The sequence below is a fragment of the Ips typographus genome, linkage group LG7 (assembly GCF_016097725.1).
Source record: "Ips typographus isolate SLU linkage group LG7, UJ_Ityp_2.0, whole genome shotgun sequence".
Lineage (NCBI taxonomy): Eukaryota > Metazoa > Arthropoda > Insecta > Coleoptera > Curculionidae > Ips > Ips typographus.
In genome coordinates, this window is record NC_138428.1 from 3,056,625 (window position 1) to 3,080,254 (window position 23,630).

Sequence of the window (23,630 nt, forward strand, 5' to 3'; positions counted from 1 at the left end):
ATTATTAATATATGACCCTTAATAAAAGGAAACAAACATTATCTTGGGGTAAGGTTAGATATTGATAGTGTTTTGAAGCCTATGGTTTTAACTTAACTATAGTTTTAATGTAATAGGTAACTTTAATCACTGACAAACTCTTTGATTAAATTACAAGTACAGTTAAGGTATTTCCGTGTGTCGCCATCTATTCACTCTACGTGAAAGTAGATAAAGGAATTATGTTACACATTATCGAAGTTACAGCTTTAGTGGATTAGGTGGCGCTGCCAAACAGAGCACATTTTAAAATGTCACTCAGCTTTTACAAGTTTCTAGTTTTTTAATGATTTTCTCGACTTCTTTATAATTAAAAGTGTTAGGTTTAGTTTGTTAGGGCTGCTAATTGGCGTGTTTTGTTGTTTGTTGGTTAAAGTGTTGGAATCCTGCAAGTGGCTATTGAAATTTTAAACTTGCGGTTTTCATCATATGGTGAGTGGTTTTATTTACAGTTTGTGGGGTTTTGACAATGTTGTGGGTTTTAGAGAATACACCAGCACATGCCAGAACTGTTTTAGTAGCCAAGGAGGCGTTTCAATGCTAGTTTGTTTTAAAATCGAACCATCAACAGCCGATTGGCAGCGAAGCGCGAACGGTAAATTTTGTAATTGGCCCGGTTTTCCCGCGCTACTCCAGCCGCCGTCCGTCGATAAGTCGAGCGCAAATCGACCGAGCCGCGCTCGACAGGGAGTGGTAGCCGTCGCCATCTTCGGCCAATCGGTATTTCGGTGTGTCGGCCATTGGTCTCCGATTTGTCTAAATTTCTCGACCAATCATTGGGAAAGTGCACCGTGAATTATCCAATGTAAGTTCACAAATTATCACTAGATTTCTTCCTGTACTGGTTGTTGTGGCCCCACGATTTGAAAAATGCCCGGAAACGGCACACCAAGCCCCGAAACGTGTTTCTAGCTCAGACGTGGCCCGTTTGTTGCTGACTGTTGATCTTTTTCACAATGGCCAACTCAAAATTCACTGGTTTTATGTTTTAGGTTTGATTTCCAAGTTTCATTCACTGCTTAGATTTTACTTTGTTGTGTTTACCCACTCAAAAATCAATTTAGGCCTACACATGTTAAGTTAAATGTTCAAGGTAGTCAAATTGTGTCAGTACTGTGAATGTAGTAGAAAGGGCCTAATCTGGGGCCAACAAGTTTTTGGGTTAGTGACAAAAAGGTCACAATTTTTAGCTCAATGTGAAAGCATAGGTATAATAGTGTCTAAAATCTTCTGCTGCAATGTCTCATTTTATTCACATAATAAGTCTCGATTGAGAAGATACTACAAGACCACATTCAGTAGAGTATAATAGATTTAAAGGTACAGAGTAAGGCTTCCATGGAATACTCCATATTTTCACTATTTTAAGAGCTATACTCAAAGTTTAGTAACATAATCTTGGTCAACCAGGGAGCCTGCTAATGTACCACCTAAACTGTAATTTTAATGAAAAGTACTACATTATTTTAGGTTAATTCTCGAGTTAATTCTGTAGACTTGTTTCTGGTATTTATCAATTTATTGTCTCTTAATAAAACATAAACTGACTTTGTCAGTGGACTTTAGTCTCAATATTTAATAAGTGCATCAAGTTTCTAGGAACATATGGGTTTAACAATTTTTTGTACTGGTTGAACTATTGGGTTGACTGGTGCTTAAATCCATTAAAATCTAGATGTTATCTTATAAATTACAAGTCCATGTTCTTGCAATGAAGGCGAATGGAATATATATTAACAAACAGCCCTTTATATTAATTTTATCAATGATCAGGACTAAAGATTATGTATGAGTCCATAGAGTGTTTAGAGTAAGCAATTTTGGTTATTCTTTTCTTAAATCTATGGTAGGTATACCAAAAATGAGAGAACAAAGGAAAAAATAGTGGACTAAATTTTTTAACAAATTAAATCTACTAATAAGACTAAAATAGTGAAGCTTTAAAATTTTCACATCTAGTGTATTTAGATGAAATTTTACTTAATTGAATAATTTATATTTTTTATTAGTTGTATGATTATTCTTCTACAATTATTATTTAACACTTAGTAATATGCCTTTGTTTTCTGAATGTTTACCTAGATATTTATACTTATAACCTTCATTTTCTCTTTTTACTAGAAAGACATCCAGCTGAATGCCTTCACTCTAAGCTTGACAAGTGATTTTTTATTTTCAAACTGTATTGGGGATTCCCTTATAAGTTTACATTTGGGGATTTTACTCAATATGGTCATATTACTGTGTACAATAAGATTTGCAATTTACTTAACATTTTTAAACAGATGGTTTTGTCTATACTTAGATAGGTATAACAGTACAATCTACATCAGACTACTCCCTGTAGTGAGATTTACCCTAATACTGGACATGTGTACTGTTGATCAACAAACTTCTCTAAAAAGTCAAAGGCCAAGCATTCAGTTTTATAATTGTCATTATCATTTGTTAGCAAAGATGGGTAAATACAATACAGCATTTTATCAATTCAAATATACAAGGAATAGCAAAAAAGTGTCCTTAGAAAAATTATGAGGTGGTAAAAGTGGACCTATAACTTCTAAAAACTTTGTCAGCAGCATTATGTGGCAATGGTTCTCTCCCACCATTAATTTTCTAAAGATAAGTACTTACTGGTTTAGTATTAGAGTGAAACAGCAGTCTTGATTATCTGTTGTAAAGCTATGTAAGGGAATAGAGAGGAAATGTCTTCTATCTCTCTTTGACCACTATTTTCTACTAGATTATTGTCTTTTTAGATTATCAAATTACCTAGTAGTCCTGGATTATATTAATTCTGTTTTCCGTCTAAGAATACACAATGTGTATACCTCTGTACAGAATTTATTATTACCAGAGACAGTAGCTGATTTCTGAAACAAAAAATGGTACTTTTGCTTTTCCTTTAGAATAACCATCCTGGGAAAGCGCATTTAAAACATTTTTCCTTCTTTATTAATAGATAATCGAGTAAAGCTACCATGGAGCAACTGACCACCGCAGACGGTCAAGTTGTAATGGGCGTGTCCCCGCAACAAGTACAAGTCATGCAAATGAATCCAGGTCAGGTGATTCAAGGGGCCAACGGACAACAGATAGTGGTCCATGCCGTCCCTTCAGCCGGACAGATTCAAGTAGCCTCACCCACAGGAGCTCAAGGATTACAACAGATACAGGTACAGTAATTTATTAGACTGATGATGAAAGATTCAATATACCAATCTTCAGTTATTGATGTCCATTACTACTTTTTACCATGATCTATGAAAAAATTGTGCGTCTGGCTATCCTTGTTCCAAATACTAGTAGGCAATAGTCTTTTCTATACAGACACTATTTTTTCTTCTTCTCCTGAATGAATGTAATCATTTTGATACAGGTTGTACCAGTTAATAGTCTACAGCAGGGCCAAGTTCTGGTCCAACCAACACAACAAATACTACAAACTATGGACGGACAAACATTCATTTATCAACCGAGCACCCTCATTGAGGGTGGTAACCTACAACAAGCCTCTACAGCAGGTAACATCCAACTCAAAACGTCAAACTGAATTTACATGGAACATTTCACTACAGTATTAAATATTAACGGGAACCTGGTGCAAATAGCCAACGCGCAACCGGCTGCGACCCAACAGGTAGCTCAAACCTCAAGCCCGACCACGTCCACCGTAGTCCAGCAGGCGCCCGCAGGACTTGCAGTTGCCAATGGCAACTTGGTAATGGTACGAAGTCCTAATGACGTACGTAAAGACTTATGCAAGTTTTGTGCATCGATCAATGTTCGATTTGGTTTCAGATGGTGCCCAGCAGTAGCGGGACACAATTTCAGCGGGTGCAAATTCCCGGACAGGAGTTCCTTGAAGAGGAGCCATTGTACGTAAATGCCAAACAGTATAAACGGATCCTGAAACGGAGACAGGCGCGGGCGAAACTGGAGGCCGAGGGAAAAATACCCAAAGAAAGACCTGTAAGTTTTTTTCCATTCAAACATTGTAGTTGATATTAAATTGTCAGTTTTCTGGTATTATGAACAATGTTGATCACAGCATTCTAATGTCTAACTTGTACAAGCTTTTATACCAAATTTATTATTTTTTCTGTATGCCTGATGGTTTGGTAGCTTTATAAAGTCACTTATTTACAAATTGTTAAATACATTTCAAAGTTTTATAGAGGATTTTGATGGTTGTTTTTACCTTCAATTAAACTGTTAAATTTTCATGTTTAAACGTCAAGTAGTCACTTTTTTATCGACACTTTAGGAAGCATTTCTCGCACAGTAAAGTCAATATACAATTTTTTCTAGAAATATCTTCACGAGTCTCGTCACCGTCACGCAATGAATCGAATCCGAGGAGAAGGAGGTCGATTCCACTCCGGCTCGGTTAAAAAACGAAAGTAAGTCATTTTGCTCATTATATACCGGTTAAATTAACTTATTAGGTGCTCGTCCAGAGAGGAAATGGAGCGACAACAGCAACAGCAACAACTCCACTCCAATCAGGAACACGCTCAACAAGTACAACAGCAACAACAGCAAGAAATCCAGCAAATCAACGTGTCCTATGCAAACATTCAGATGAACGGTGGCCCTCTAACGTTAGAGGTAAGTATATTGTTTTGTTTTTAATTAAGTTGCTAATTTTGATTATTTCTGCAGTGTTTACCCGAGATGATAAAACCAGACCCGCTCAGTATAGAGACCAAAAAAGAAATCACATTCTGAACTGGTAATTATAAGCTTAGATTACTTTCTAATATAGTAAAACATTTCGTATTGTTTGCGGTCAAAAAGTACGAAATGTATTTTTTATATATTTTCGTTGTTGCCTAATTTCTAGTTTTTTTTTTGTACATAGCATAACAAATTTAAGTTGATTTCATCACTTTTATAGTAATTAAACTATAGTGACAGTATACTGTCAATTTGGAGGGCGAGACCGTGTGTATTAATGTGATAGACTCTTGATTATTTATTGATATTGTTACGTAGTTTGGGTTTTTAGTCGAGTATTATTTTTTTTACAACCAAATAGTCAACGTAATTTAGCTGAGACACGACGCAAAGCTCTAGAGCGTGTATCGCAATAATTAACTTTTTACTATCATGACAAAATAAATTTTTGAAGCTAGTAATGTTTGAAGAATCTTAGTTGTACCTTTTTAGAATAAAGCGGCATTATAGCTCGTCATACAGGACAGGGTGTGTCCCTAAATTTAAACGACTCTTCCATGAGTGAGACAGATAAAAAATGTCCAGTTTTTTTAACTGCTCAAATTGTAATAAACAAAAAAATTGTCAAATAATGTCGTTTCCAACAATAGTTTGAGGACTGCTGAGGTCACTTTGATGTTTATAATTTATATTTATTTTGATTATTGAACTTTTTTAATTTGAATTTTTGAATTCCTCGCAAGAAGGCTAGTAATTCATGTTAATACTTTCCTATATCTATCTTGTACCGTTTCTTAGATATTTTATAAAAATGGTGAATTTGTCAGCACAACGGTGGTCTAAACTTTAATTATAAATTCTCAAGTCCTGAGAGGTTAGCTGACGTGACCTTTTGTCCTCAGTTAGACAATACTACATGGTTGAAAAGCCCAGAGACCGAAAATGAAAAAAACCTACAGAGTGGTCAATATTTACCTTTTAGTCGGACAGAGAACCCTGTATTGTAAAGGACAGTTTGAGAACAACTCTATGATTTATATATTAATATCCCACATTTAATGAAGAGAACTGTTCTGCAACCTTGCTTATTTTTCAATTAAATCAATTAATTTTTTACCAAAAAATTCGTCATCTTTACTTATTAGTCTTTTTATTTAAAGGAGTCAGTGGGTATACACAAAGACACTGTGAAAAAGAATCCCGTTTTTATTAACTAACAAAAGTATATTTACTAACAAAAAATAAATAGTGACTCACTGACTAGATTAGTTAATATCACTATGGCACATTCTCTGTTCTAACCAAATAACCTTCTACACCCCAAATATCACAAAAAAAATCAGGGTTGTCAGTAAAATCCAAGTTGAGATTGATTATTTTTAAATTATAGTATACCTACAGGGTTGGTACATATCTATAGATAGTTGATAAATTTTTATTGGGACTCCCTGTATATTTTATTATGAGTTGATACTTTTTTTTGTTCTGATTCCAAAAAGTCGACATTTGGTTAAGCTTTGGTATTTAAAGATTGTGATTTTAAAATCTCACTTGCCTTGAATAGTATGGAGACCGAACGTCACGCTGATATGATGTGATAGTTGGTCAACATATTGTTTTGTTAAATTATGTCATCTCTTCTTCTTTCAATGCCGTGCCTGTCTTCAAGCATGGGCTATCTCCTTGGCAATTCATACGTCATAGTGACGTCAAATTTGCTCTGCACACTAGATGGAGCATCAATTCCACTACTAATAACGTTTAGTCTCTGACTTTTTCAAGACAACTGTCATTTTAAAACACAATAAAATAACAGTTTTTAAATCCCAATAACTCGAAAACTGCTAAACCAAATGTCAACTTACTATACATTTTTGAAATCAGAAGAAAAATATCTATCAACTCATCACAAAATATACAGTGTGTTCCCTTAAAAATCAACATTTTGTATTTTTTCACTTTTGTCTCAAAGCCCTCACAAGCTTTCTAAATATATGGACCAACCTTGTACAGACGCATAATTATTTAATTATCTTAATATTAACTAAGCTTTATGTTGATCCATGACAGTTTAACAACCCTGTAAAATAAAACATTTAGCAACTAGGCAATAAAATAAATAAAACAACAACAAGAACAGTATAAATTGAGATACTTTTGAACTTATTAAATAATGCTGTGTTGCCAGCTTCACTCTTTGGTAACTTACAACTCAAGACTTTTTCAAATAGAGTAAAGAGTTGCAAATCATTTCATAACTGCTGAAATGCAAGGCTGTGGCGCAAACAGCCTTAATCAAACTAGGCCCTAAACCTTTAAAAAAACCCATGTGACCTTCAGTCTGATAGACCCTTTTTAAGCAGTCGAGCAATCCTCTACAAGTAAAGTGCTCACCAAACTGAGCCCTGGCGTGTCCAAACCCCTGAATTTGCAGCCTTTTCTTTACCAAATCAAAGGGGTATATGACAGTTTTGGCGCACAAACCTGCCAAACTACCAGCAAACAAACTGCTTGGTAGACTAGTATTGTCCACTTTAACCATTTTTTTGTACAAGTCATCAAAGAAGCGATAACACATAAACTGAGCGCCAGCGTGCGGCCCAATTTGCAGCACAGTAGGCCACAGCCCCCTGAAGAGTACTACAGGGCTTTCAGTGGTGCAGATTTGTTTGACTGCTGAAGCCATGTTGTGGTAAATCTTTTGGTGTTCACTTTGTGCCACAAACCTTGTACGAACTACATCAAAAGGGAAAGAGACTACAGTTGCAAAGCTACCAGCTAGAGATCCACATATAAAGGTAATTGCAGGAGATACACTAGGAGGGAGGTTGATTTTATGAGCTTGCCTGTTGAGTACCTCATAGCTCCAGAACTGACCCACTCCATAAGTGATTGACAGCCACTGAGCTGGTACATGACCTTTCCAGAAAGCCTTCAAACCTTCCTCTTTAAAAATCAGCCCTACTGCCTGAGTTATTGATCTGTATTTAGCAGTGTGGGTGTTATAGGAGATTGGTTCAACTTGTAACTGAAATCTGATCTTCAACACATCCAATGGTTGACATATTGCCCGGGTAATGAAACCAGAAGTGCCTCCTGCTACCATAAAATCAAACTGGCTCAGGTTTTGATGTGACTCAATCCAACCAACCATCTGAATTCCAGTAGGTGCTTAGTTCACTTTATTATGGATTTAGTAGGCTCAAACTTACCTTGGGTTGGTTTTAGACAGTCCTCAGTAGCTTAGGGGTATTTTTGGATGTATTCAAGGTTGATCCTGGACCGCATTCCATTTTCAAGAGTGTTTCAGTTTTAATGGAATTTTTATTAGATAACTAAACAAATGAGTTGCTATGCAGATAAATTAAATGGTTTAAACGTTCATTATTAAGGGAATACAAAACTCTTTAATTATGGATTTCCATAATTTTATTTAATTTGAATTTCAAATATTTAAATTAAAAAAGGACAAATTCAAGGTTATGTTTAATTTTGACTTTGACCAAAGTAAACAAATCACAATCAATATTGAATTTAGCAGCGCCCTCTAATCATTCTTAACTCGTGTTTAGTTTTAAATTTAACAGGATAATCCTAGATAACACATGAGACAACTTTTTTTTTTAAATGAAACTAACTTGTGTACTGTATAACTATTTAATTTTATTAGGGGCATTTATTTAAGAAAAAAAAAGGTTTATCTTATTTAGGCGATCTTCAATAGGGGGCGCTTGCTTTTATCAATAGACAGGTATTACGAAACGATCTGTCATTAGTGTCATTATATAGTGTTAACGAAACCACTGAATTAAAAAGTAAGAACTGGAACAACTGTCTAACGTTAAACATGCAGTCTGAGAGAGAGCGTCAGATATCGGGGCTATCCATCCTTGTCACTTGTCACACTCACGTACTACGTTTTGTTTATCAAGTTTTTCTATGGGTATGGGCATCTTGGATTTTATGGTATATTTTTTGTTCACTGTCCTTTTGGAAAATGCCTGTTGTAATTTGTAATAGATTTTTCTAGTTCAGCTCTTTATTAATTGGTAAGTACTTGCATTAGGACTATTAATAAACTTTTCTTTATCCTGATGGAATGTTGTTGGTTTTTTGCCGGTTTTGTACTTTCAGCTTCCAGTTGAATCACTTGTTGAATTGCTAAATGGTTCTTGCCTTGTCCAAGTTAAAAAATGTCTCTGTCTCTTGATATGTGATTAGTTTTTATTGTATAATCACTCATTAGTAAATCAGCTTTTAAGATAACTAGAAACAAAATAAGTTGTATTAAATTCAAGGTAAAAGCATTGAGAGCTTACATTTGAGCTGATCTAAAAGGGACGTACTATATAGGGTGTCCCTGAAAGGTGTGGAAAAAATGCCACCACAAATTCTCCAGGCTTAAATATGAAGATATAACCCAACTTACCTCAGTCTAAAAGAGTATGATTTCCAAGATACAGGGTGTCAAAAGTTCAATTTTGTGTACCTACTAGTTTTTCCAAAATATTTTTCAGGGGCATCTATTAATGTTCTAAACTAAACCTTCTAAGAATTTTTTAAAGTTGCCAGTGCTCTTTGCAACAGTCCTAAACTTTCCAACATTTTGCTTAATTTATCTGAGATGATTAGATTTGGGGTTGTGAGGGTCTCTATAAGCAAACTAAATCTTTCTAAAATTGCCAGAGGCCTATACAAGCTATCTCTTCAACCCTTTAATCTTAAAACCTCACTTCAAATCCTTCTTGAAAGGTGTTGCATGTTTACAATTTACAAACCACTCTCTGCTAAAGTTCTAGTATTTAACCAGCTACTTGACCTTTTAGGCACTCAAAAATCAGTATATTGAACTAAAGTGTAATACATGTTATATATATAATTAGCAATTGATATAATTAAATTCCAACACTTTCCAAAACTCTCATTGATTTTGACCACAAGATGATTAAATTAGTCACATAAGTGGATGATAAAGGCATATTGACTTTTATCAATACACAAGGGTAGGAAGCTACCCATTTATGACCTCATACCAATATTATTGTAATCAGTAAAAATGCAATTGTAGCTTGATTATTTGTATCTCCTAATTTCAGAAAGGAAGACAATTGTCTAAGTATATATAGGTAGATGTGAGTATGTCACTGGATGAAGCTGCTGGGTCAGTTATTGAAATAGATGATGATGAGCTTGAAACAGAGACAGTAAGTTAGATTTATTTATTACCAGATTTAAGGTTTATAGAATATTATGGTTTTTATGTTTGTTTTCCCAACATTGGCTAAGTTGAATTTAAGGATAGCTTAGATAAGTTTAGTTTAGGCTGTGTTATTTTGCACTAATTACGTAATATTTTTGAAATAATATGCAATAAGATATTGTCTGTTACTGCCTTTCAGTCTTGTAGACTATTGCACAGGCAAGTAAAAGTTGAGCATAAAATTTGTATGTTGACAATCATTAGAATCAAATAAAATGCATGCAAAAGTGGAGTTCAAATATACTGGTACCACAAAACGGAATTAATATACACAGAGCTAATGTTTTGATAAAATGAAAGGTTTATATAGATAGAACAAGTCCTCATTTACTGTTTCTAGGGTAGAAAGATTTTTCTTTTGTGTCTAATTTTGTCTGAGAGATGGGAGTCAATAGTAATAACACAGTTTGGACTTGGAAGCAACTTGTTGAAGCCAAAACTGACCAAACACCAAAAAAGAAGTAAAGACTCATAAAAATTAAATTAAAATATACATATAAATTTGTTATCTTTGTTATTATCGACCCTACTGAATATTTTAAAGTTGCTTTTGGGTGGTCTGTGTTAAATAATACTCATTTATCCATAACCCTCAATATTTCCTGTATTGCTTGTACACTTCATTAGGAGAAAACTAAAACGATTGAAAATGACGACTATTCTTAGAGATGTTCCATATTAATAAACACAATAATACAATCAGATACAAATAATTTAAGCGTCATTTATTATTCTTAATTGTTTAGTATTAGTTACATGTAGCTTTTCCTCCCTTCGTTTTGTTGACCACGTCATTTTCAATCGTTTTTTTTTCTCCTGATGAAGTGTACAAGCAATACACGAAATATTGAGATTTATGAATAAATGAGTATTATTTAACACAGACCGCTACCCAAAAGCAACTCAGCAAAAAAGTTCGTAGAAACGAAAGAAAGTCCGCAAATGCCTCATTTCGGAAATACAGGATGTCAAAGTTTCATATCACTTAATTGCAGATCAATGAAGGTGCTGCAGGGCCAGCGCTTCAAGTTTTGCCCAAAAATGACCAACGTCTCTTTTGGAAATTATTAGAGATGTTTCCTAACGTGTCGCGGGACTATTTAAACCTGATCTGTCAAGGCAAAACGTACAACGATTCCACGTTTGCGGAAATCTTAGATCTGATGCTAGGAACCGATTATCCGAAGGCACCGCCCCGATCGCCGTCCCCCAAAATATCGGTTACTCACGAGGAGCAGCTTGCAATGCTTAAGGAGATGGTTCCCGACGCAGATCCAACATTCCTAGAGACCAAAGTGCAAGAACTGAGCGACAACAAAGATGCCCGCCTGGAGCAATTCATCGAAAACATGCTGACAACAAAAAATTATCCTTCTAAAAAAGACTATGTACGTCGAACGCAGCTGTGTGCCCAACAACAGCAGTACACTACACAATTCAATGTAGAACGATTTGTTCAGCTGTTCCCAAATCCGAAGGCTATTTTTGAGGCTCCGAATAGAATAACACCAGCTCTTACGGACAATGACGTTCTATACATATCCATATGTATGCGGAGGATGTATCCGCAATTATACGCAAGAGATATTCAAGAGGTACAAAGGACCACTCATTCTATTAGAAAAATAATCCAGAAGCTGGACAAACTGGTAGCCGCAAAAATTTTCAAGAAAGTGATGTAAGTATCATTTAATTACTATTTTATTACTGTGAGTTTTTAAATGTTCGGAACGGAAGGTTCAAATACTTATTGAATATCAATCAACTGTTTATTGGTACTAAATACCGTAAAGTCGTCACTGTATTCGGAGTACCAACCTGTTTTCACAATTTAAAACTCAGTTAAAAGATGAATCTCCACTGAATTCAGGTAGATTACCAGTAATTGGCAAGTTTTTATTTACAGCTTTTTAGTCTCTGTTCAAGATCGAATAAAAATATGTGCTTTATTACATCAGACTACCAGTCAGTTCGACGGTTCAACTAATGTCAGATTATTGTAACCAGATGATTATTTATTAAATTACCAGAATGCTACTGACAACCTTCTAAAAAGTGCCAGAAGCTTCTGCAAGTATCTTAAACCTTCCCAGAGCTGTTTTAAATTGTCAGAGGCTTCTAGGACCTTTTTTGAATATGCCAAAGACCTCTAAATGCTAAGTATCTAAGCCCAAAAGTTCCAGAGCCCTCTACAACTGTCTTAAACATTTCCAAAACTGTTTTTAAATTGGCAGAGGCCTCTAGGTTTCATAAACCTTTAAATGCATTAAAATTAAAATTAGGACAGTTTTGAATGTGCTAAAGACCTCTAAATGCTATTAAGAACTGTCTGAAAAGTTTCAGAGGTTTCTACAAGTGTCTTAAATCTTCCCAGACTTGTTTTAAATTGTCAGAGACCTCTAGGATCAATTTGACAGTTTACCGGTAATTTACCCATCACTACTTTCAGCAAACTCTCATAATAACGAAATTACAGGAACTTTGTATAAAATTTTATATTTGACAGTTATGCAAATTTTTGTTTGCGGCATCGAACTCGCCATGAAAAAATACCTCGCCATTTTAATTTTTAAATTTTTTAATGATTTTGAAAGTCAGGAAATAGCAAATTAGGCCACCCTGTACAGTTCTCAAGCATTATGTTTTTCCCCATCAGCACAAAGCCAATAAATCAAGCCCTATGACATTCTAATTCCCATGAAACTTAATTTTGTCAATTTTCTTGTTCCGGTTAATAATATTTTAAATATTATCAGTGTAAGTTAATTGCAAAATAATTTTGGAAGATTGATATTTTAATATTTCAGAACTTTTTAATATTTTATACAAGCTAACTCATTATTTTACGATCAAAATCAGTGACATTAATAATCTTGAAAACTTGTGTTTATTACGATTTTGACATGTTTTATTAATATAGTAGGGCTGTTCCAGTTGTGAGACCATCGTGCCAGAACATACCTCTTCTACAAGAACTGGCGTACTTCGAGCATAAACACGAAATCCTCAACTATATCGAGGAAAAGAAAATTCAAGATGCCGAAGAGCGGTTGCAGGCAAAAAAAATGGGACTGCTTCAAACTTGCAGCTGTTGTTTCGACGAAGAAATCATGCCTAACGATATCGTAACTTGTCCTGAAGGTTGTCGTTTCTGCAAGTTCTGCGTGAAACGAAGTTCGGAAATTGCCGTAGGCGAAAACAAAATGAACTTTCCTTGCCTGTCGGGTAACTGCAATACCGAATTTAGTCTTCTAGTGCTCCAGAGCGTTTTGGAGCCGAAAGTCTTCAGCAAAATAGCTCAGAAAAAAGCCCTGGCCGAAGTGAAGGCGGTCTTACATGATGAGCTGGAAAGTTGCCCGTTCTGCGACTTTGCCAATATTCCTGCTCCTGGTGACCAATTGTTCCGGTGTCTTAATCCAGACTGCATGAAAGAGTCCTGTCGGTCATGCAAAGAACGGTCGCACATTCCGTTGCGCTGCGACGAAGTGGAGAAAGACGAGCAAGTCCAAGCTCGCACTTACATTGAAAACAAAATGACCGAAGCCCTGATCAGAGAATGTTGGAAATGCGGGAATCGATTCTACAAAGAGGAAGGATGCAATAAGATGACGTGCTTTTGCGGCGCCATGACCTGCTACGTATGCCGAAAACCAGTGCGCAATTACGATCATTTCAAAAACGGTCAGAACACTGAGAACCGGTCCGATTTGTGTCCACTTTACACAGACAATTTTACCGTGAACGAAAATAAAGTGTTGGAAGCTGCCGAAATTGCCAAAAAAGAGGTGGGCCAAGACAAGTTGAAACATGATCCCACAGACGGCCTAGATAATTATTTGAAGGCCAAAAAAGCGAAAAGTAGACATGTACAACAGGTCCAGGCTCTAGGCATTCAACGTCCTCTGGTAAGTTAATTTACTACTTTAAAAGCGAAAAAGAAAAACGGAACGCGCTGGAAGTAATTTTGAAATCGTATTTCACAATTTATTAGCTCTCAAGCAGTACAACTATCATCATCAAGAGCTTCTACAAAGTAAGCTGTCTTCTTTGAAAGGGAAGACAGTGAGAAACAGGGTTGCCAGAAATTTTTCCAAGTAAATAGGGGTAATTTTTTCCTGAGAGAAATTGGGAAAACCACCCCTTGGAAAAGTTCTAGTTAATGAGGAACTTTCAAAATCTGTTAAAGGGAGTATACTAAAGTTTTGTATTTCAGTTTGGTGTACAGAACAGTGTTTTAGGCCGGTTTTTTCAGTTATTAGTGCTTTTTCTATTAAAACGCTGAAGTTTTGGGCTACATTTTGACGTTTGAACGAACCTCCTAGCTGTCTCACGAACTATTAGGAGGTGTCAAATTGTAACACTTTCAATATTTCTAGTACAGTTACACTTTGTATTCTACGTCGAATGTCTCAGTTATTTGTGATTTTTTAAAGAAAATTGTCTGGAGATAAACGAAAATTGAAATTAGGGTTATATTTTGACGTTTTAACATAAATTTTAAGTCGTAGAAACCAAGATAGCACGTGTCAAATAAGGATACCTTTTCTATAAAGTAACAGAAGAAAAGTGACAGTTTGGTAATTTCCTTGTTACTTTGGCTGGTAAAATCTAGTCAACGAATCTGGCAATCCTGGTGAAACAGTGTTAAAATAGCTTCTTCTGTATTAACTGACAGATTTCTTTTCTATACTGGGTGGATATTTCACATTATTGAGCACAGCAAACAGTAACATTGGGTTACATATTATAGATGAAGTGACTTCAATATTCTTTAAAGAAACGTTCCATCTATTCTGTTAAAAGTTGTTTCTTGCATTATTTTCTTTCTGGTCTTTTCCACAGAATATTAAAAGTTAGGACAAATGTCGATTAAAAAATGGAAAACCTTATGAATATAGATCGAACTGACACTGTATTTTGAATAAAGACAGGTTTTGACAGTATTAAATCCCACCTCGATAAATGTTACCAACAGATGGCGCAGCCAGCAAAAAAAATGATTAGAACTAACCAGATTTAAAACGTTTTAATAGCAAATAAAATTGTTATTGAGCCCTGAACAGATTGCTGTGATGGCAGTTATTATTACTTACAATGTCCACATTTTGCAGTACTTACACGATTTTACTCTTGTTTTTTTCGACAAATAATCGAAAAAATAACTACAAAAGACAGTGTCAGAAATTATAGATACAAAAAGTATGTAGGAATGTAGAAGTAAAACAATGTGCATATACTTTTAATTGTTTATTTTCCACTTTGTTACTAGCTCAAACAAATGAAATGAACATTCAAAACCGCTTTTACATTACCCACATAAAAATATAATCAATTGATATAAATTTTCCACCAAAAAAATGAACTTCATGGGACGACTTGTATATTCTGATTTAACTTTATCTAGGCGAGATAAAGGTATTTTTGGTAATGTTTCTTTCAATCTTTGCAGCCACCAAATTTCCCCCGTGCGTTTGAACAGCTAATACCGCTACCGCCATGTGGTCGTCGCCGGAATTCCGATAATCTATGAATAAATAAATGCTTGCTTATATTTATTTATTACAATATAAAAGTACAAATAAAGTTCGAAATCTGTTTTATGTAAGTTTACTTTAATTAAGGGGGATTGGTTAGGTCGTTTTCGGATTGAAGATACACAGCATTTTAACTGTGCTTGAAATTACATTCAACCAAACCAGTTTAACCTTCCCCACCTGGTAGATTGCCAGACAAAATCGCAGGGTTTTTTTTTTCTAAAGCTACTTTACAAATCACCCTCTCAAGTTTTAGCACCCTGTATAAATATGTTTTAATCTAATCTTTTCTGTAATTATTTTAAAAAACTAGCTTAATTTTTAAAATACTGTAACTACAATCACGAGATTAAGGCTGTGTAATGGAAACTGTCTCATGTTAAGTTTTTCATACTTGTATTTATCAATTAATTATACAGTATCGATTAAATAACCGTTATTTTGTACCAAGTGCTTGCTTCAATACCTTCTGATTAGTTGGCCCTGTTATTAGTGTTTAAAGATTAAGTCCAGGGAGAATTTAGTGATTTACATTTGCGTGTGTTAGCTACAGAATTTTTTTTTACTCAGTGTGAAAAGGTCAAATTATTTCTTTACTCAAATTAAAAAAAATAATATAAATATGTATAATCATATGTGGAACTTCCAAGACAAATACCTGCCTTAGAATTTACATAGCAAGTTTCTGTGTGATTTCCATCAATCTGTTAATATTGTAGTTTGCATTGTAGTGCCCATCTCCTTTTTTGCATTGATTCAATATTCAATTGCTAGAAGTCTTTATGGTTCTTTTTTTATTTTACTTACAACTCTGTACTAATTTTACAGATGAAATCAAGGTTTAGAGCAGTATTTCAACTACATATTTAGTTGAAAATTAGAAACCAAAACAAGCACTATTTAACTTGCATTACTTTGTTTCAGTAATTATTCATCTGCCATTAATTCAAAATTATAAAGCTTTTTTCCTTTCTCATCACCACATCACCACATTTTTACCAGCAAGAAAATAAACAAATTAAGAATTACTAACCTCACTTTTTGACTCGAGACATCTGACAGCGTAGACGACAACTACGACATGCGTCAATGTCAGTTTCGAACCAATCGTAGCAAAGTGTAGATCGTGACGTCACAGATTACTCGATTATAAACCAATGAGAGGCTCTTCCCTGGCCACCTCTACAACGCAAAGGTTTGGGCTCCTGCGCCATTTTATTTTCTTGTACGTGAACGCACGGCTCATCTCGATACGATGGTGGATGTTGGCTTGTTTCTGGTTTTGTTGTGAAATTGGTGAAGTTTCTGGTAAGTTTTGTTGTTTTTAACATTTTAACTAACCTAAATATGTGACCGAACACTTTCGGTAAGGGCTGCGGTCCTGGGTAAACCCGCCTTAAAGTGTAGTAAGTTTGCCTTTCTTCCGTGTACAAAGCTAGCTTGGGGGCAGCCAGACATTAAAAAGGGTTTGTTTACTTGTGCTACTAATACTTACAACAGGTATTCTGAAGCCCCAATAGTGCTAATAATAATGGGGCCTATAAACAAATACGGCTTAACTGAATGAAAGTAGTGAAAGTTTTGTGTTATATTAGGTTAGATGCAATAGTAGCTGATAGTTAATTGATCTGACTTCGAAAAATACACTTCATTGCTATTACTCTATGTTGAGGGTCACCTAGTTTTTCAGCCCTAACTCCTATGGTGGAAATAGTACTCACTGTTTGTTTTTCAACTGAATTTAGTACCATAATAGCCTGTATTTGGTAATAAAACTAACAAAAATCTACTAATTCAGTTTGAGCTGTTTTAGTTTTCTTCCAGAAGTTGCAGTTCGAGGTATTTTAATTTACTAGAATTTAGCTTTAATCTGTAATAATTGGAATGGTCATGCTGGGAGACATTATGTCATACAAAGTACTGCAAGTGTGTTCCTTGGCCATAACTGGGAAAGCTGTTTCATTATTTTGATCTGTGCAACTTCTGCTTGATAGTTGTATAGTGTAAATCATACTTTTGATGTTCTTGAAACCTGTGGCCTCGATCGTTTTCAAGCTCCATGGAGCGAGCAGCGCGTTTTGACGTCACGATGACATAATTTAACAAAAGCATAATTTAACCAACTGTCAAATTACGTCATCGTGACGTCAAAAACGCTCTGCTCGTTCCATGGAGCTTGAAAACGAATGCGGCCATTATCTTTAAAAGACTTCTTAATTAATTATGGCAGCATTGTCATTTCAAATGGAACACCCTGTATATTTTTGAACTGTGAAACAAACACTATTTCTAATATTATTTTTTGAATTCATTGAAGCGCGCTTAGTGATTCTTCTTAATCCATCTCAGATATTTAATAAAAATTGTGGTTTTTTAAAAAAAAACATGTCAGAAAGAACAGTCTGAAGAACTGAATGTCTATGACATCTTTTCCAACATTCTATATTTTCTATTATTTATCACTTAACTTCTTGTTGCTATCTATAAATTGTTAAACTTTGTGTAGGTTTCAGAATTTTGAGTAAAACATCAAAATGTTCCGAAAACGATCAACCGAAGCGGAAGAAAAACCTTCACTCATCCAAGAGATCGTTATATACGATAAACCTAACAAACCTGTAGTTCCTGAGGCAATCCTGCCTCAATCCGCCCAAATCGACTATGGCAAAGGAGATATCATTCTCAGCAGGTCTATCGTTCCTAAACCCGTCCTGATTAAGGACGAACCCTTGGACGATGTCGAAACCAATCAACCTGTTCATTCAGGTTATAAAGAACCCAGCGTGGATGCCTTGAACGATATCATCCACGAGTTCCTGGACGAAGGAGAACCTTCCGAAGAGGAGGAAAGCATCGAAAACATATCCAAGGAGGTGATGAAGAGTGCAGACACTATACACAAATTGCCCAAACCTGCAGTTTGTGAACCGAGCACTCCTACGCTGTTTAAAAAACCCAGAGGTCGACCTAGAAAGTCTGAGAGTAACACTCCTCAAAAGGCGACCATTTTGAATTATTTCAATAAAGTTCCCGACACCATGGAGGTTATTATTGATAACGGGAGTGAAGTGAATGAAGGTCGACAAAAGCGCGTTCGGAGAATACCAAAAAGGTATGATGATGATATTATATTGGATGAAAGGTCGATGGGACGAGATCCTCCGATTGCTTCCCCTTTAAAGAAAAAGAAGGTAAGTGTTCTACAGATTTGTATACCATGATAGTATAGTTCAGACCTTATCAAAACTCCACGTTGGAATTGAAATACAGTAAAACACTCATTTAGTCCAACACAGGGCAGGTTTTTTTAAATTTAAAACATTTTATGAAACTTTTAAAGTTTACAAGTACAGAGCAAGCCACAGCAGTTGGTAGTTACGTCATCCAATGTGCAGCTTTTTGGAACAAATTTGTTTTGTTTGTAAATAGGAGAATTCTCAAAATGGGGTTTGACAGTGAGGACTATATTTTATTCCCCTCACGTAATGGAAACCATCTTATAATTGACCAGATTGTAGGGTCTACTGTTTAACAAACAATTTCTGCATTTTGTGTATTTTATTATTCATTTATAGGTCTCACTGTTGTTCAAATAATAAATTTAAATTGTTTGAAAATCACTGGTGTACATACAGTCAACTGACAGTTATTAAAACATGTCCTTCTGTCAAAGTTAGAGGTAATAACCAATAGATTATGTTAAAATTGACTGCGTCTGCTAGATAATTTTTTTTCTTGGTACTGTAGTGAGGAAATACGTTCTTCTCGAGTCAAACTGTTTTATTATTAACGATATAAGTCACTTGTTCTATTGTGATAATTTTTCAATGTGGGTTTTTTTCACAAACCGAAAAAATGTCGGTTTTTCAGACTTTAAAACACTTTTTCCACCTTAAAAATCTTGAAAATTACATTCAAATCAACGTTGCCAAAGCCAAAACTATTGTTTCAGGCATTTTGGCAACGGCGAAAAACTTTCGGATGGAAAAACGTGGACCACTTGTTTTAAGTACATATTTCACTTATAGCTTGAGTAAGTTCTACTACTACTTCACTCAGTATTAGATAGAAATGATTATGAGAAAGAACCTGAACAAACATAACTTTATGACGTCAGTTTCCAGCAAGTAACAGACAATAAACACAGATGATGACGTAACCACCCTTGATTTGGGCCTTACTTACCAATTCTAACCTTTTAAGTAAATTTGTTCGACTTGGTTACATTTCTCTTAAAAGAACATCATATCTTCGTACGTATTATACAAAGTGCATAGTTATTTCAACAGACCTGCAAAAAAAAAAACTTGTTCTACTATAAAGTGTCAATTTCCTAGTTCACTGAGCTCCAAATAGTCCCAATTTACGCCCCTAACGAAGCTGCCGCCGTCGATATCGATACCGAACAAATCGATAATCTCTTAAACGAAACCGACGACCAAATCAGAACCCTCACAGAGGTGGTGCAGCGAGGCCAAAAAGCGTCCCCGCGAGGCTCCAGAAAGTCCAGGCGGCTCAGCAGCCTCAAAAGTGAAGCGGACGAAGATACGGACGCCAGTTCAGTAGTGGAACACAATGAAGGTGAGTGGTTTGCTTTAATACTACTGATAGTGGTTTGCATTTGTAATTTTGATATAACAAATAGCATTATGTAAAGACACAGCATATAACAAAAGAAAGCTAATGAATGGGACTATTGACTCTATTTTTTTGTTGTTTTTCTTGAATATCTCAAGAACGTCTGTAGTAAGAGGTCTTAAACTTTTACCACAAATGCACTTGGTGGATGTCTAGTTCAAACCAGCAAAGACTTAGTCATTGTCACCTGGGACAGAGAGTAGATTGATATGGTTCATATTACAGATTATGATGATTCGGATGGGGATAGTAGGTGTGAATGGATGCCGGAAGAGTATGCAGAGTATAAGCGGCAGCACAACATAAAATCGGTCAAATTGTACAAGTGCAAGTTTTGCTCTTTGGAATTTCCCAGCTACTACGCCCTGCGCAAGCACAGGGCTTTGGAACACGACGATTTGGTTAAGGATAGGAAAGAATCGACTTACGAGGAAGGGGAAGAAGACTCTCCGAATGCAGAACAAGATCAAGCTGATTGTAAGTTTGGAATTAGCAAACTGGCAACTTATTTGACATTTTATGGTAATCAGGTTCTGATGAAGAAAGCAGTAGGGGCGAGTGGATGCCTGAAGACTATGCTGAGTATAAAGTGAAGCATACTCTGAACAAACAGAAACGCGTTCAATGGTACAAGTGCAAAATTTGTTGCGCAGTGTTTCCTAATTATTACAAATTAGCCAAACATCGGGTAAGTCAACTCAATATTTTTTTTTTAAACCAAATTTACAGTTTTTTTTACCAGGTCGAGCACGATCAATCCGAACCCTACAAATGCAAATACTGCGACGACAGTTTTAATGACGTCGACACTTTTACGGGTCATTTAAGAGTACACCAAGGTAAGTGTTTGTTTGGTAATGTGACGAGTTGGTTGGAAGTATTGTTTCTTTAATAAAATAGGAAAAGATCCATACACTTGTCGGAAATGCGACAAAGTATTCCAAACTAAGAAAGACCTGGTTGATCACGAACCTACTCATGTACTGAAAAAGGGTCCGGAACCAGAGAAAAAGTGAGTATTGTTTTATTCTAGTTGTTCAGTAACTTTTTTACCGGATTTATATTTTACGCATTTAAATTTCCATGGCGGAAACCATGGAAATGAAAAGCCTCTAAATGCGTCTAAGAATCTTTTTAAAAGTTCCAGAGCTTTCTACAAGTGTTTCAAACCTTACTAGAATTGTTTTAAGTTGCCAGAGACCTCTAGGACTATTTTGAATGTACCAGAGACTTTCTAAAAAGTACAGACCCTTCTACAAGTATCTTAAACCTTCTCATAATCATTTTAAATTGGCAGAGGCCTCTAGAACCATTTTGAAAATGTCAGAGTCCTTTAATTGCTTCTGAGAACTTTTTTAAAAGTGCCAGAGCTTTCTACAAGTGTTTCAAACCTTACTAGAATTGTTTTAAGTTGCCAGAGGCCTCTAGGACCATTTTGAATATACCAGAGACTTTCTAAAAAGTACAGAGCGTTCTAGAAGTGTCTTAAACTTTCTCATAACCATTTTAAATTGGCAGACGCCTCTAGAACTATTTTGAAAATGTCAGAGACCTTTAATTGCTTCTGAGAACCTTTTTAAAAGTGCCAGAGCTTTATACAAGTGTTTCAAACCTTACTAGAATTGTTTTAAGTTGCCAGAGGCCTCTAGGACTATTTTGAATGTACCAGAGACTTTCTAAAAAGTACAGACCCTTCTACAAGTGTCTTAAACCTTCTCATAACCATTTTAAGTTGGCAGAGGCCTCTAGAACCATTTTGAAAATGTCAGAAACCTTTAATTGCTTCTGAGATCTTTTTTAAAAGTGTTAGATTTGTAGGTAAAAAGATTGACACAAACTAAAATACGACGTTAGGAACGAATGTGGGATAGGGAGTGCATATAACATAGAAGAACAATATACTCTTCTGAAAGCAGAATATTACAAATATAAGTTGCGCAAGGCTGAAATTTGAAAGCATTTTTTACGACTCTATGTTCACACAGAGTGTGGATGACACTAGGGTGGCTTACGTTAATGTAAGTCTCGCGTAAACCGGGCTTAATGTGCACTTTACATGCTCCTTCAAAATCATCACGTGATCTCTTTGAATCATTTCAGATATCGATGCGATGTGTGCGGCAAAGAGTTTCGTAAACTGTGCGACATCGAACGACACACGCGCGTCCACACCGGCGAAAAACCGGCCGAGTGCAACATTTGTCACAAGAGATTCCAACAGTCGCACAATCTGAGCAAACACCTGCTCACGCACTTGCACGTGCGCCCGTTCCAGTGCGAGATCTGTCACAAAAAGTTCGGCCGCGTCGATGTCCTGAACCGACACCTGTTGACTCACTCGGTCGAAAAACCGTACAAATGCGTGCTGTGCAACAAGGGCTTCATCAGGCAAGTGCAGGTTACCAATCACATGGAGAAACACCACTCGGACACTGCGGAAGACGTCGCTGACGAGGTTTTGATTGCCGGCGTCGTCTAAAACATTTTTCCTGTTGCCTAGTCTGTTTCTACTATGTAGATAGGGCTTTCTACTACAGGGTTGTTCAAATTAATTGTAGGTTACTTAAAGGATGGTAGGTACAAGGTGATTGTTTATATTTTACTCACTTAATTGTCCTTTGTTTTCGATTTTTACGAAAAAAACTTAAGTTTTTTTTTGGGCCACTCTGTATCAACTGAGACTGGGAGTTTTGCAGTTTAAAGGCACGAATCACCTTCTCTAACAACTTTTACGCAAGTTTCGTCATTTGAAGCTTTTCTATATTTCTACTAGTTTAGGACAAACCATTCCTTCCATCCTACAATCAATTTGGACCACCCTATACATTTGTATACAGAGTGAGGACGCGTAGGATGGAACAAATTCATTTAAAATTAAGGTTTGTTTTTTGGAAATACGCTCGTACACGTCGATATTTATTTTTGTATACAGGGCGGCCTAAAAATAAGTTACTACCATCAACTTCATTTTTTCAAATGAAATTACCTATTTTTAATTTTAATTCTGAATTGTGCATTGAATTCTAAGTAGAAAAAAAAAATAAAAAAAATAATTTTTTTTTTAATTTTATTTTAAATGAATTTGTATCAACCGTGGAAAAATACGCGTTCTCACTGTACATGCTTGATTCTGTTTTCTTTATACACGTTATACAGGGTGGTGTGCATATACTTTAAGTTGGTCTTCTAATGATAGAAGCTTATTGGATTAAACCGTTTTACTTTATATGCACTTGATTAACTGTTAAAAGTTTTGTAGTGTGATGAATTATACATATTACTTAGGTATTTAATTAAGAATTGATTAAGTGCAAAGAAGGGGAGGATTATATAATTTTTCATTTGTCAGACTGTATATTATAAAATGTATTATATGTTTTTTAAGTACTTATTATAGTTTTTTTATTTACCTAACTAATTTGATCAATTGTTTTGTATCTCATAACGCAAGAAGGTATGTTTTAGTTTTCTGTGTCATA

At 35.5% G+C, this 23,630-nt stretch overlaps 4 protein-coding genes and 1 long non-coding RNA gene across 12 annotated transcripts; 3 read left to right on the plus strand and 2 right to left on the minus strand.

Annotated features, from left to right (window-relative positions):
• The first annotated feature begins 322 nt into the window (after window positions 1-322).
• LOC145731522 (nuclear transcription factor Y subunit alpha-like) lies at window positions 323-5,180 on the plus strand. 3 transcript variants are annotated; one of them, XM_081983340.1, is made up of 9 exons: window positions 323-471; window positions 525-844; window positions 3,002-3,215; window positions 3,419-3,563; window positions 3,618-3,784; window positions 3,841-4,011; window positions 4,351-4,442; window positions 4,488-4,650; window positions 4,705-5,180. In XM_081983340.1, exons 3-9 carry the CDS (start codon window positions 3,021-3,023, stop codon window positions 4,768-4,770), a joined length of 999 nt encoding a protein of 332 aa, XP_081839466.1. In that variant the 5' UTR covers window positions 323-471; window positions 525-844; window positions 3,002-3,020; the 3' UTR covers window positions 4,771-5,180. The 3 variants fall into 3 exon arrangements, with proteins under 3 accessions (XP_081839466.1, XP_081839468.1, XP_081839467.1); XM_081983342.1 differs by having other exon boundaries at window positions 326-471; window positions 4,500-4,650; XM_081983341.1 differs by lacking the exons at window positions 323-471; window positions 525-844 and adding an exon at window positions 875-1,031.
• A 727-nt stretch (window positions 5,181-5,907) lies between these two features.
• Window positions 5,908-8,304, minus strand: LOC145731524 (mitochondrial thiamine pyrophosphate carrier-like). Its single transcript, XM_081983343.1, has 2 exons — window positions 7,932-8,304; window positions 5,908-7,873 (listed from the first exon to the last, which is right to left on the minus strand). Exon 2 carries the CDS (start codon window positions 7,871-7,873, stop codon window positions 6,932-6,934), a length of 942 nt encoding a protein of 313 aa, XP_081839469.1. The 5' UTR covers window positions 7,932-8,304; the 3' UTR covers window positions 5,908-6,931.
• Window positions 8,305-8,610: 306 nt separating this feature from the next.
• On the plus strand, window positions 8,611-15,579 carry LOC145731514 (E3 ubiquitin-protein ligase RNF216-like). Of its 4 annotated transcripts, none has more exons than XM_081983328.1 (5): window positions 8,611-8,768; window positions 9,816-9,923; window positions 10,975-11,657; window positions 12,900-13,884; window positions 13,971-15,579. In XM_081983328.1, the coding sequence occupies exons 2-5, from the start codon at window positions 9,858-9,860 to the stop codon at window positions 14,028-14,030; spliced, it is 1,794 nt and encodes a 597-aa protein (XP_081839454.1). In that variant the 5' UTR covers window positions 8,611-8,768; window positions 9,816-9,857; the 3' UTR covers window positions 14,031-15,579. The 4 variants fall into 4 exon arrangements, with proteins under 4 accessions (XP_081839454.1, XP_081839453.1, XP_081839452.1 ...); XM_081983327.1 differs by having other exon boundaries at window positions 12,903-13,884; window positions 15,429-15,579; XM_081983326.1 differs by having other exon boundaries at window positions 8,612-8,768; window positions 15,429-15,579.
• On the minus strand, window positions 15,214-16,557 carry LOC145731532 (uncharacterized). Its single transcript, XR_014178825.1, has 2 exons — window positions 16,428-16,557; window positions 15,214-15,503 (listed from the first exon to the last, which is right to left on the minus strand). It is a non-coding gene; the product is annotated as an uncharacterized LOC145731532 (long non-coding RNA).
• A 106-nt stretch (window positions 16,558-16,663) lies between these two features.
• On the plus strand, window positions 16,664-23,540 carry LOC145731512 (uncharacterized). Of its 3 annotated transcripts, XR_014178821.1 has the most exons (9): window positions 16,664-16,821; window positions 18,020-18,704; window positions 19,851-20,094; window positions 20,377-20,628; window positions 20,682-20,839; window positions 20,894-20,990; window positions 21,052-21,163; window positions 22,252-22,799; window positions 22,832-23,540. XR_014178821.1 is itself a non-coding variant. In XM_081983321.1 (8 exons), the coding sequence occupies exons 2-8, from the start codon at window positions 18,048-18,050 to the stop codon at window positions 22,628-22,630; spliced, it is 1,899 nt and encodes a 632-aa protein (XP_081839447.1). In that variant the 5' UTR covers window positions 16,664-16,821; window positions 18,020-18,047; the 3' UTR covers window positions 22,631-23,540. The 3 variants fall into 3 exon arrangements, 2 of the variants coding, with proteins under 2 accessions (XP_081839447.1, XP_081839448.1); XM_081983321.1 differs by having other exon boundaries at window positions 22,252-23,540; XM_081983322.1 differs by lacking the exon at window positions 16,664-16,821 and adding an exon at window positions 16,835-16,979 and having other exon boundaries at window positions 22,252-23,540.
• Window positions 23,541-23,630: the final 90 nt, after the last annotated feature.

What these genes read in the sequence shown, in the direction of transcription:
- LOC145731522 (XM_081983340.1), top strand. Translation starts at nt 3,021, where the DNA reads ATGGAGCAACTGACCACCGCAGACGGTCAAGTTGTAATGGGCGTGTCC. An exon ending in ACAACAAGCCTCTACAGCAG is followed by an intron (nt 3,564 to 3,617) that starts GTAACATCCAAC and finishes ATTTCACTACAG; the next exon opens with TATTAAATATTAACGGGAAC. An exon ending in TGGTACGAAGTCCTAATGAC is followed by an intron (nt 3,785 to 3,840) that starts GTACGTAAAGAC and finishes ATTTGGTTTCAG; the next exon opens with ATGGTGCCCAGCAGTAGCGG.
- LOC145731524 (XM_081983343.1), bottom strand. Translation starts at nt 7,873, where the DNA reads ATGGTTGGTTGGATTGAGTCACATCAAAACCTGAGCCAGTTTGATTTT.
- LOC145731514 (XM_081983326.1), top strand. Translation starts at nt 9,858, where the DNA reads ATGTCACTGGATGAAGCTGCTGGGTCAGTTATTGAAATAGATGATGAT. An exon ending in ATGAGCTTGAAACAGAGACA is followed by an intron (nt 9,924 to 10,974) that starts GTAAGTTAGATT and finishes ACTTAATTGCAG; the next exon opens with ATCAATGAAGGTGCTGCAGG. An exon ending in AAAATTTTCAAGAAAGTGAT is followed by an intron (nt 11,658 to 12,899) that starts GTAAGTATCATT and finishes TTATTAATATAG; the next exon opens with TAGGGCTGTTCCAGTTGTGA.
- LOC145731512 (XM_081983321.1), top strand. Translation starts at nt 18,048, where the DNA reads ATGTTCCGAAAACGATCAACCGAAGCGGAAGAAAAACCTTCACTCATC. An exon ending in CCCCTTTAAAGAAAAAGAAG is followed by an intron (nt 18,705 to 19,850) that starts GTAAGTGTTCTA and finishes TCAATTTCCTAG; the next exon opens with TTCACTGAGCTCCAAATAGT. An exon ending in ACAAATTAGCCAAACATCGG is followed by an intron (nt 20,840 to 20,893) that starts GTAAGTCAACTC and finishes TTTTTTTACCAG; the next exon opens with GTCGAGCACGATCAATCCGA.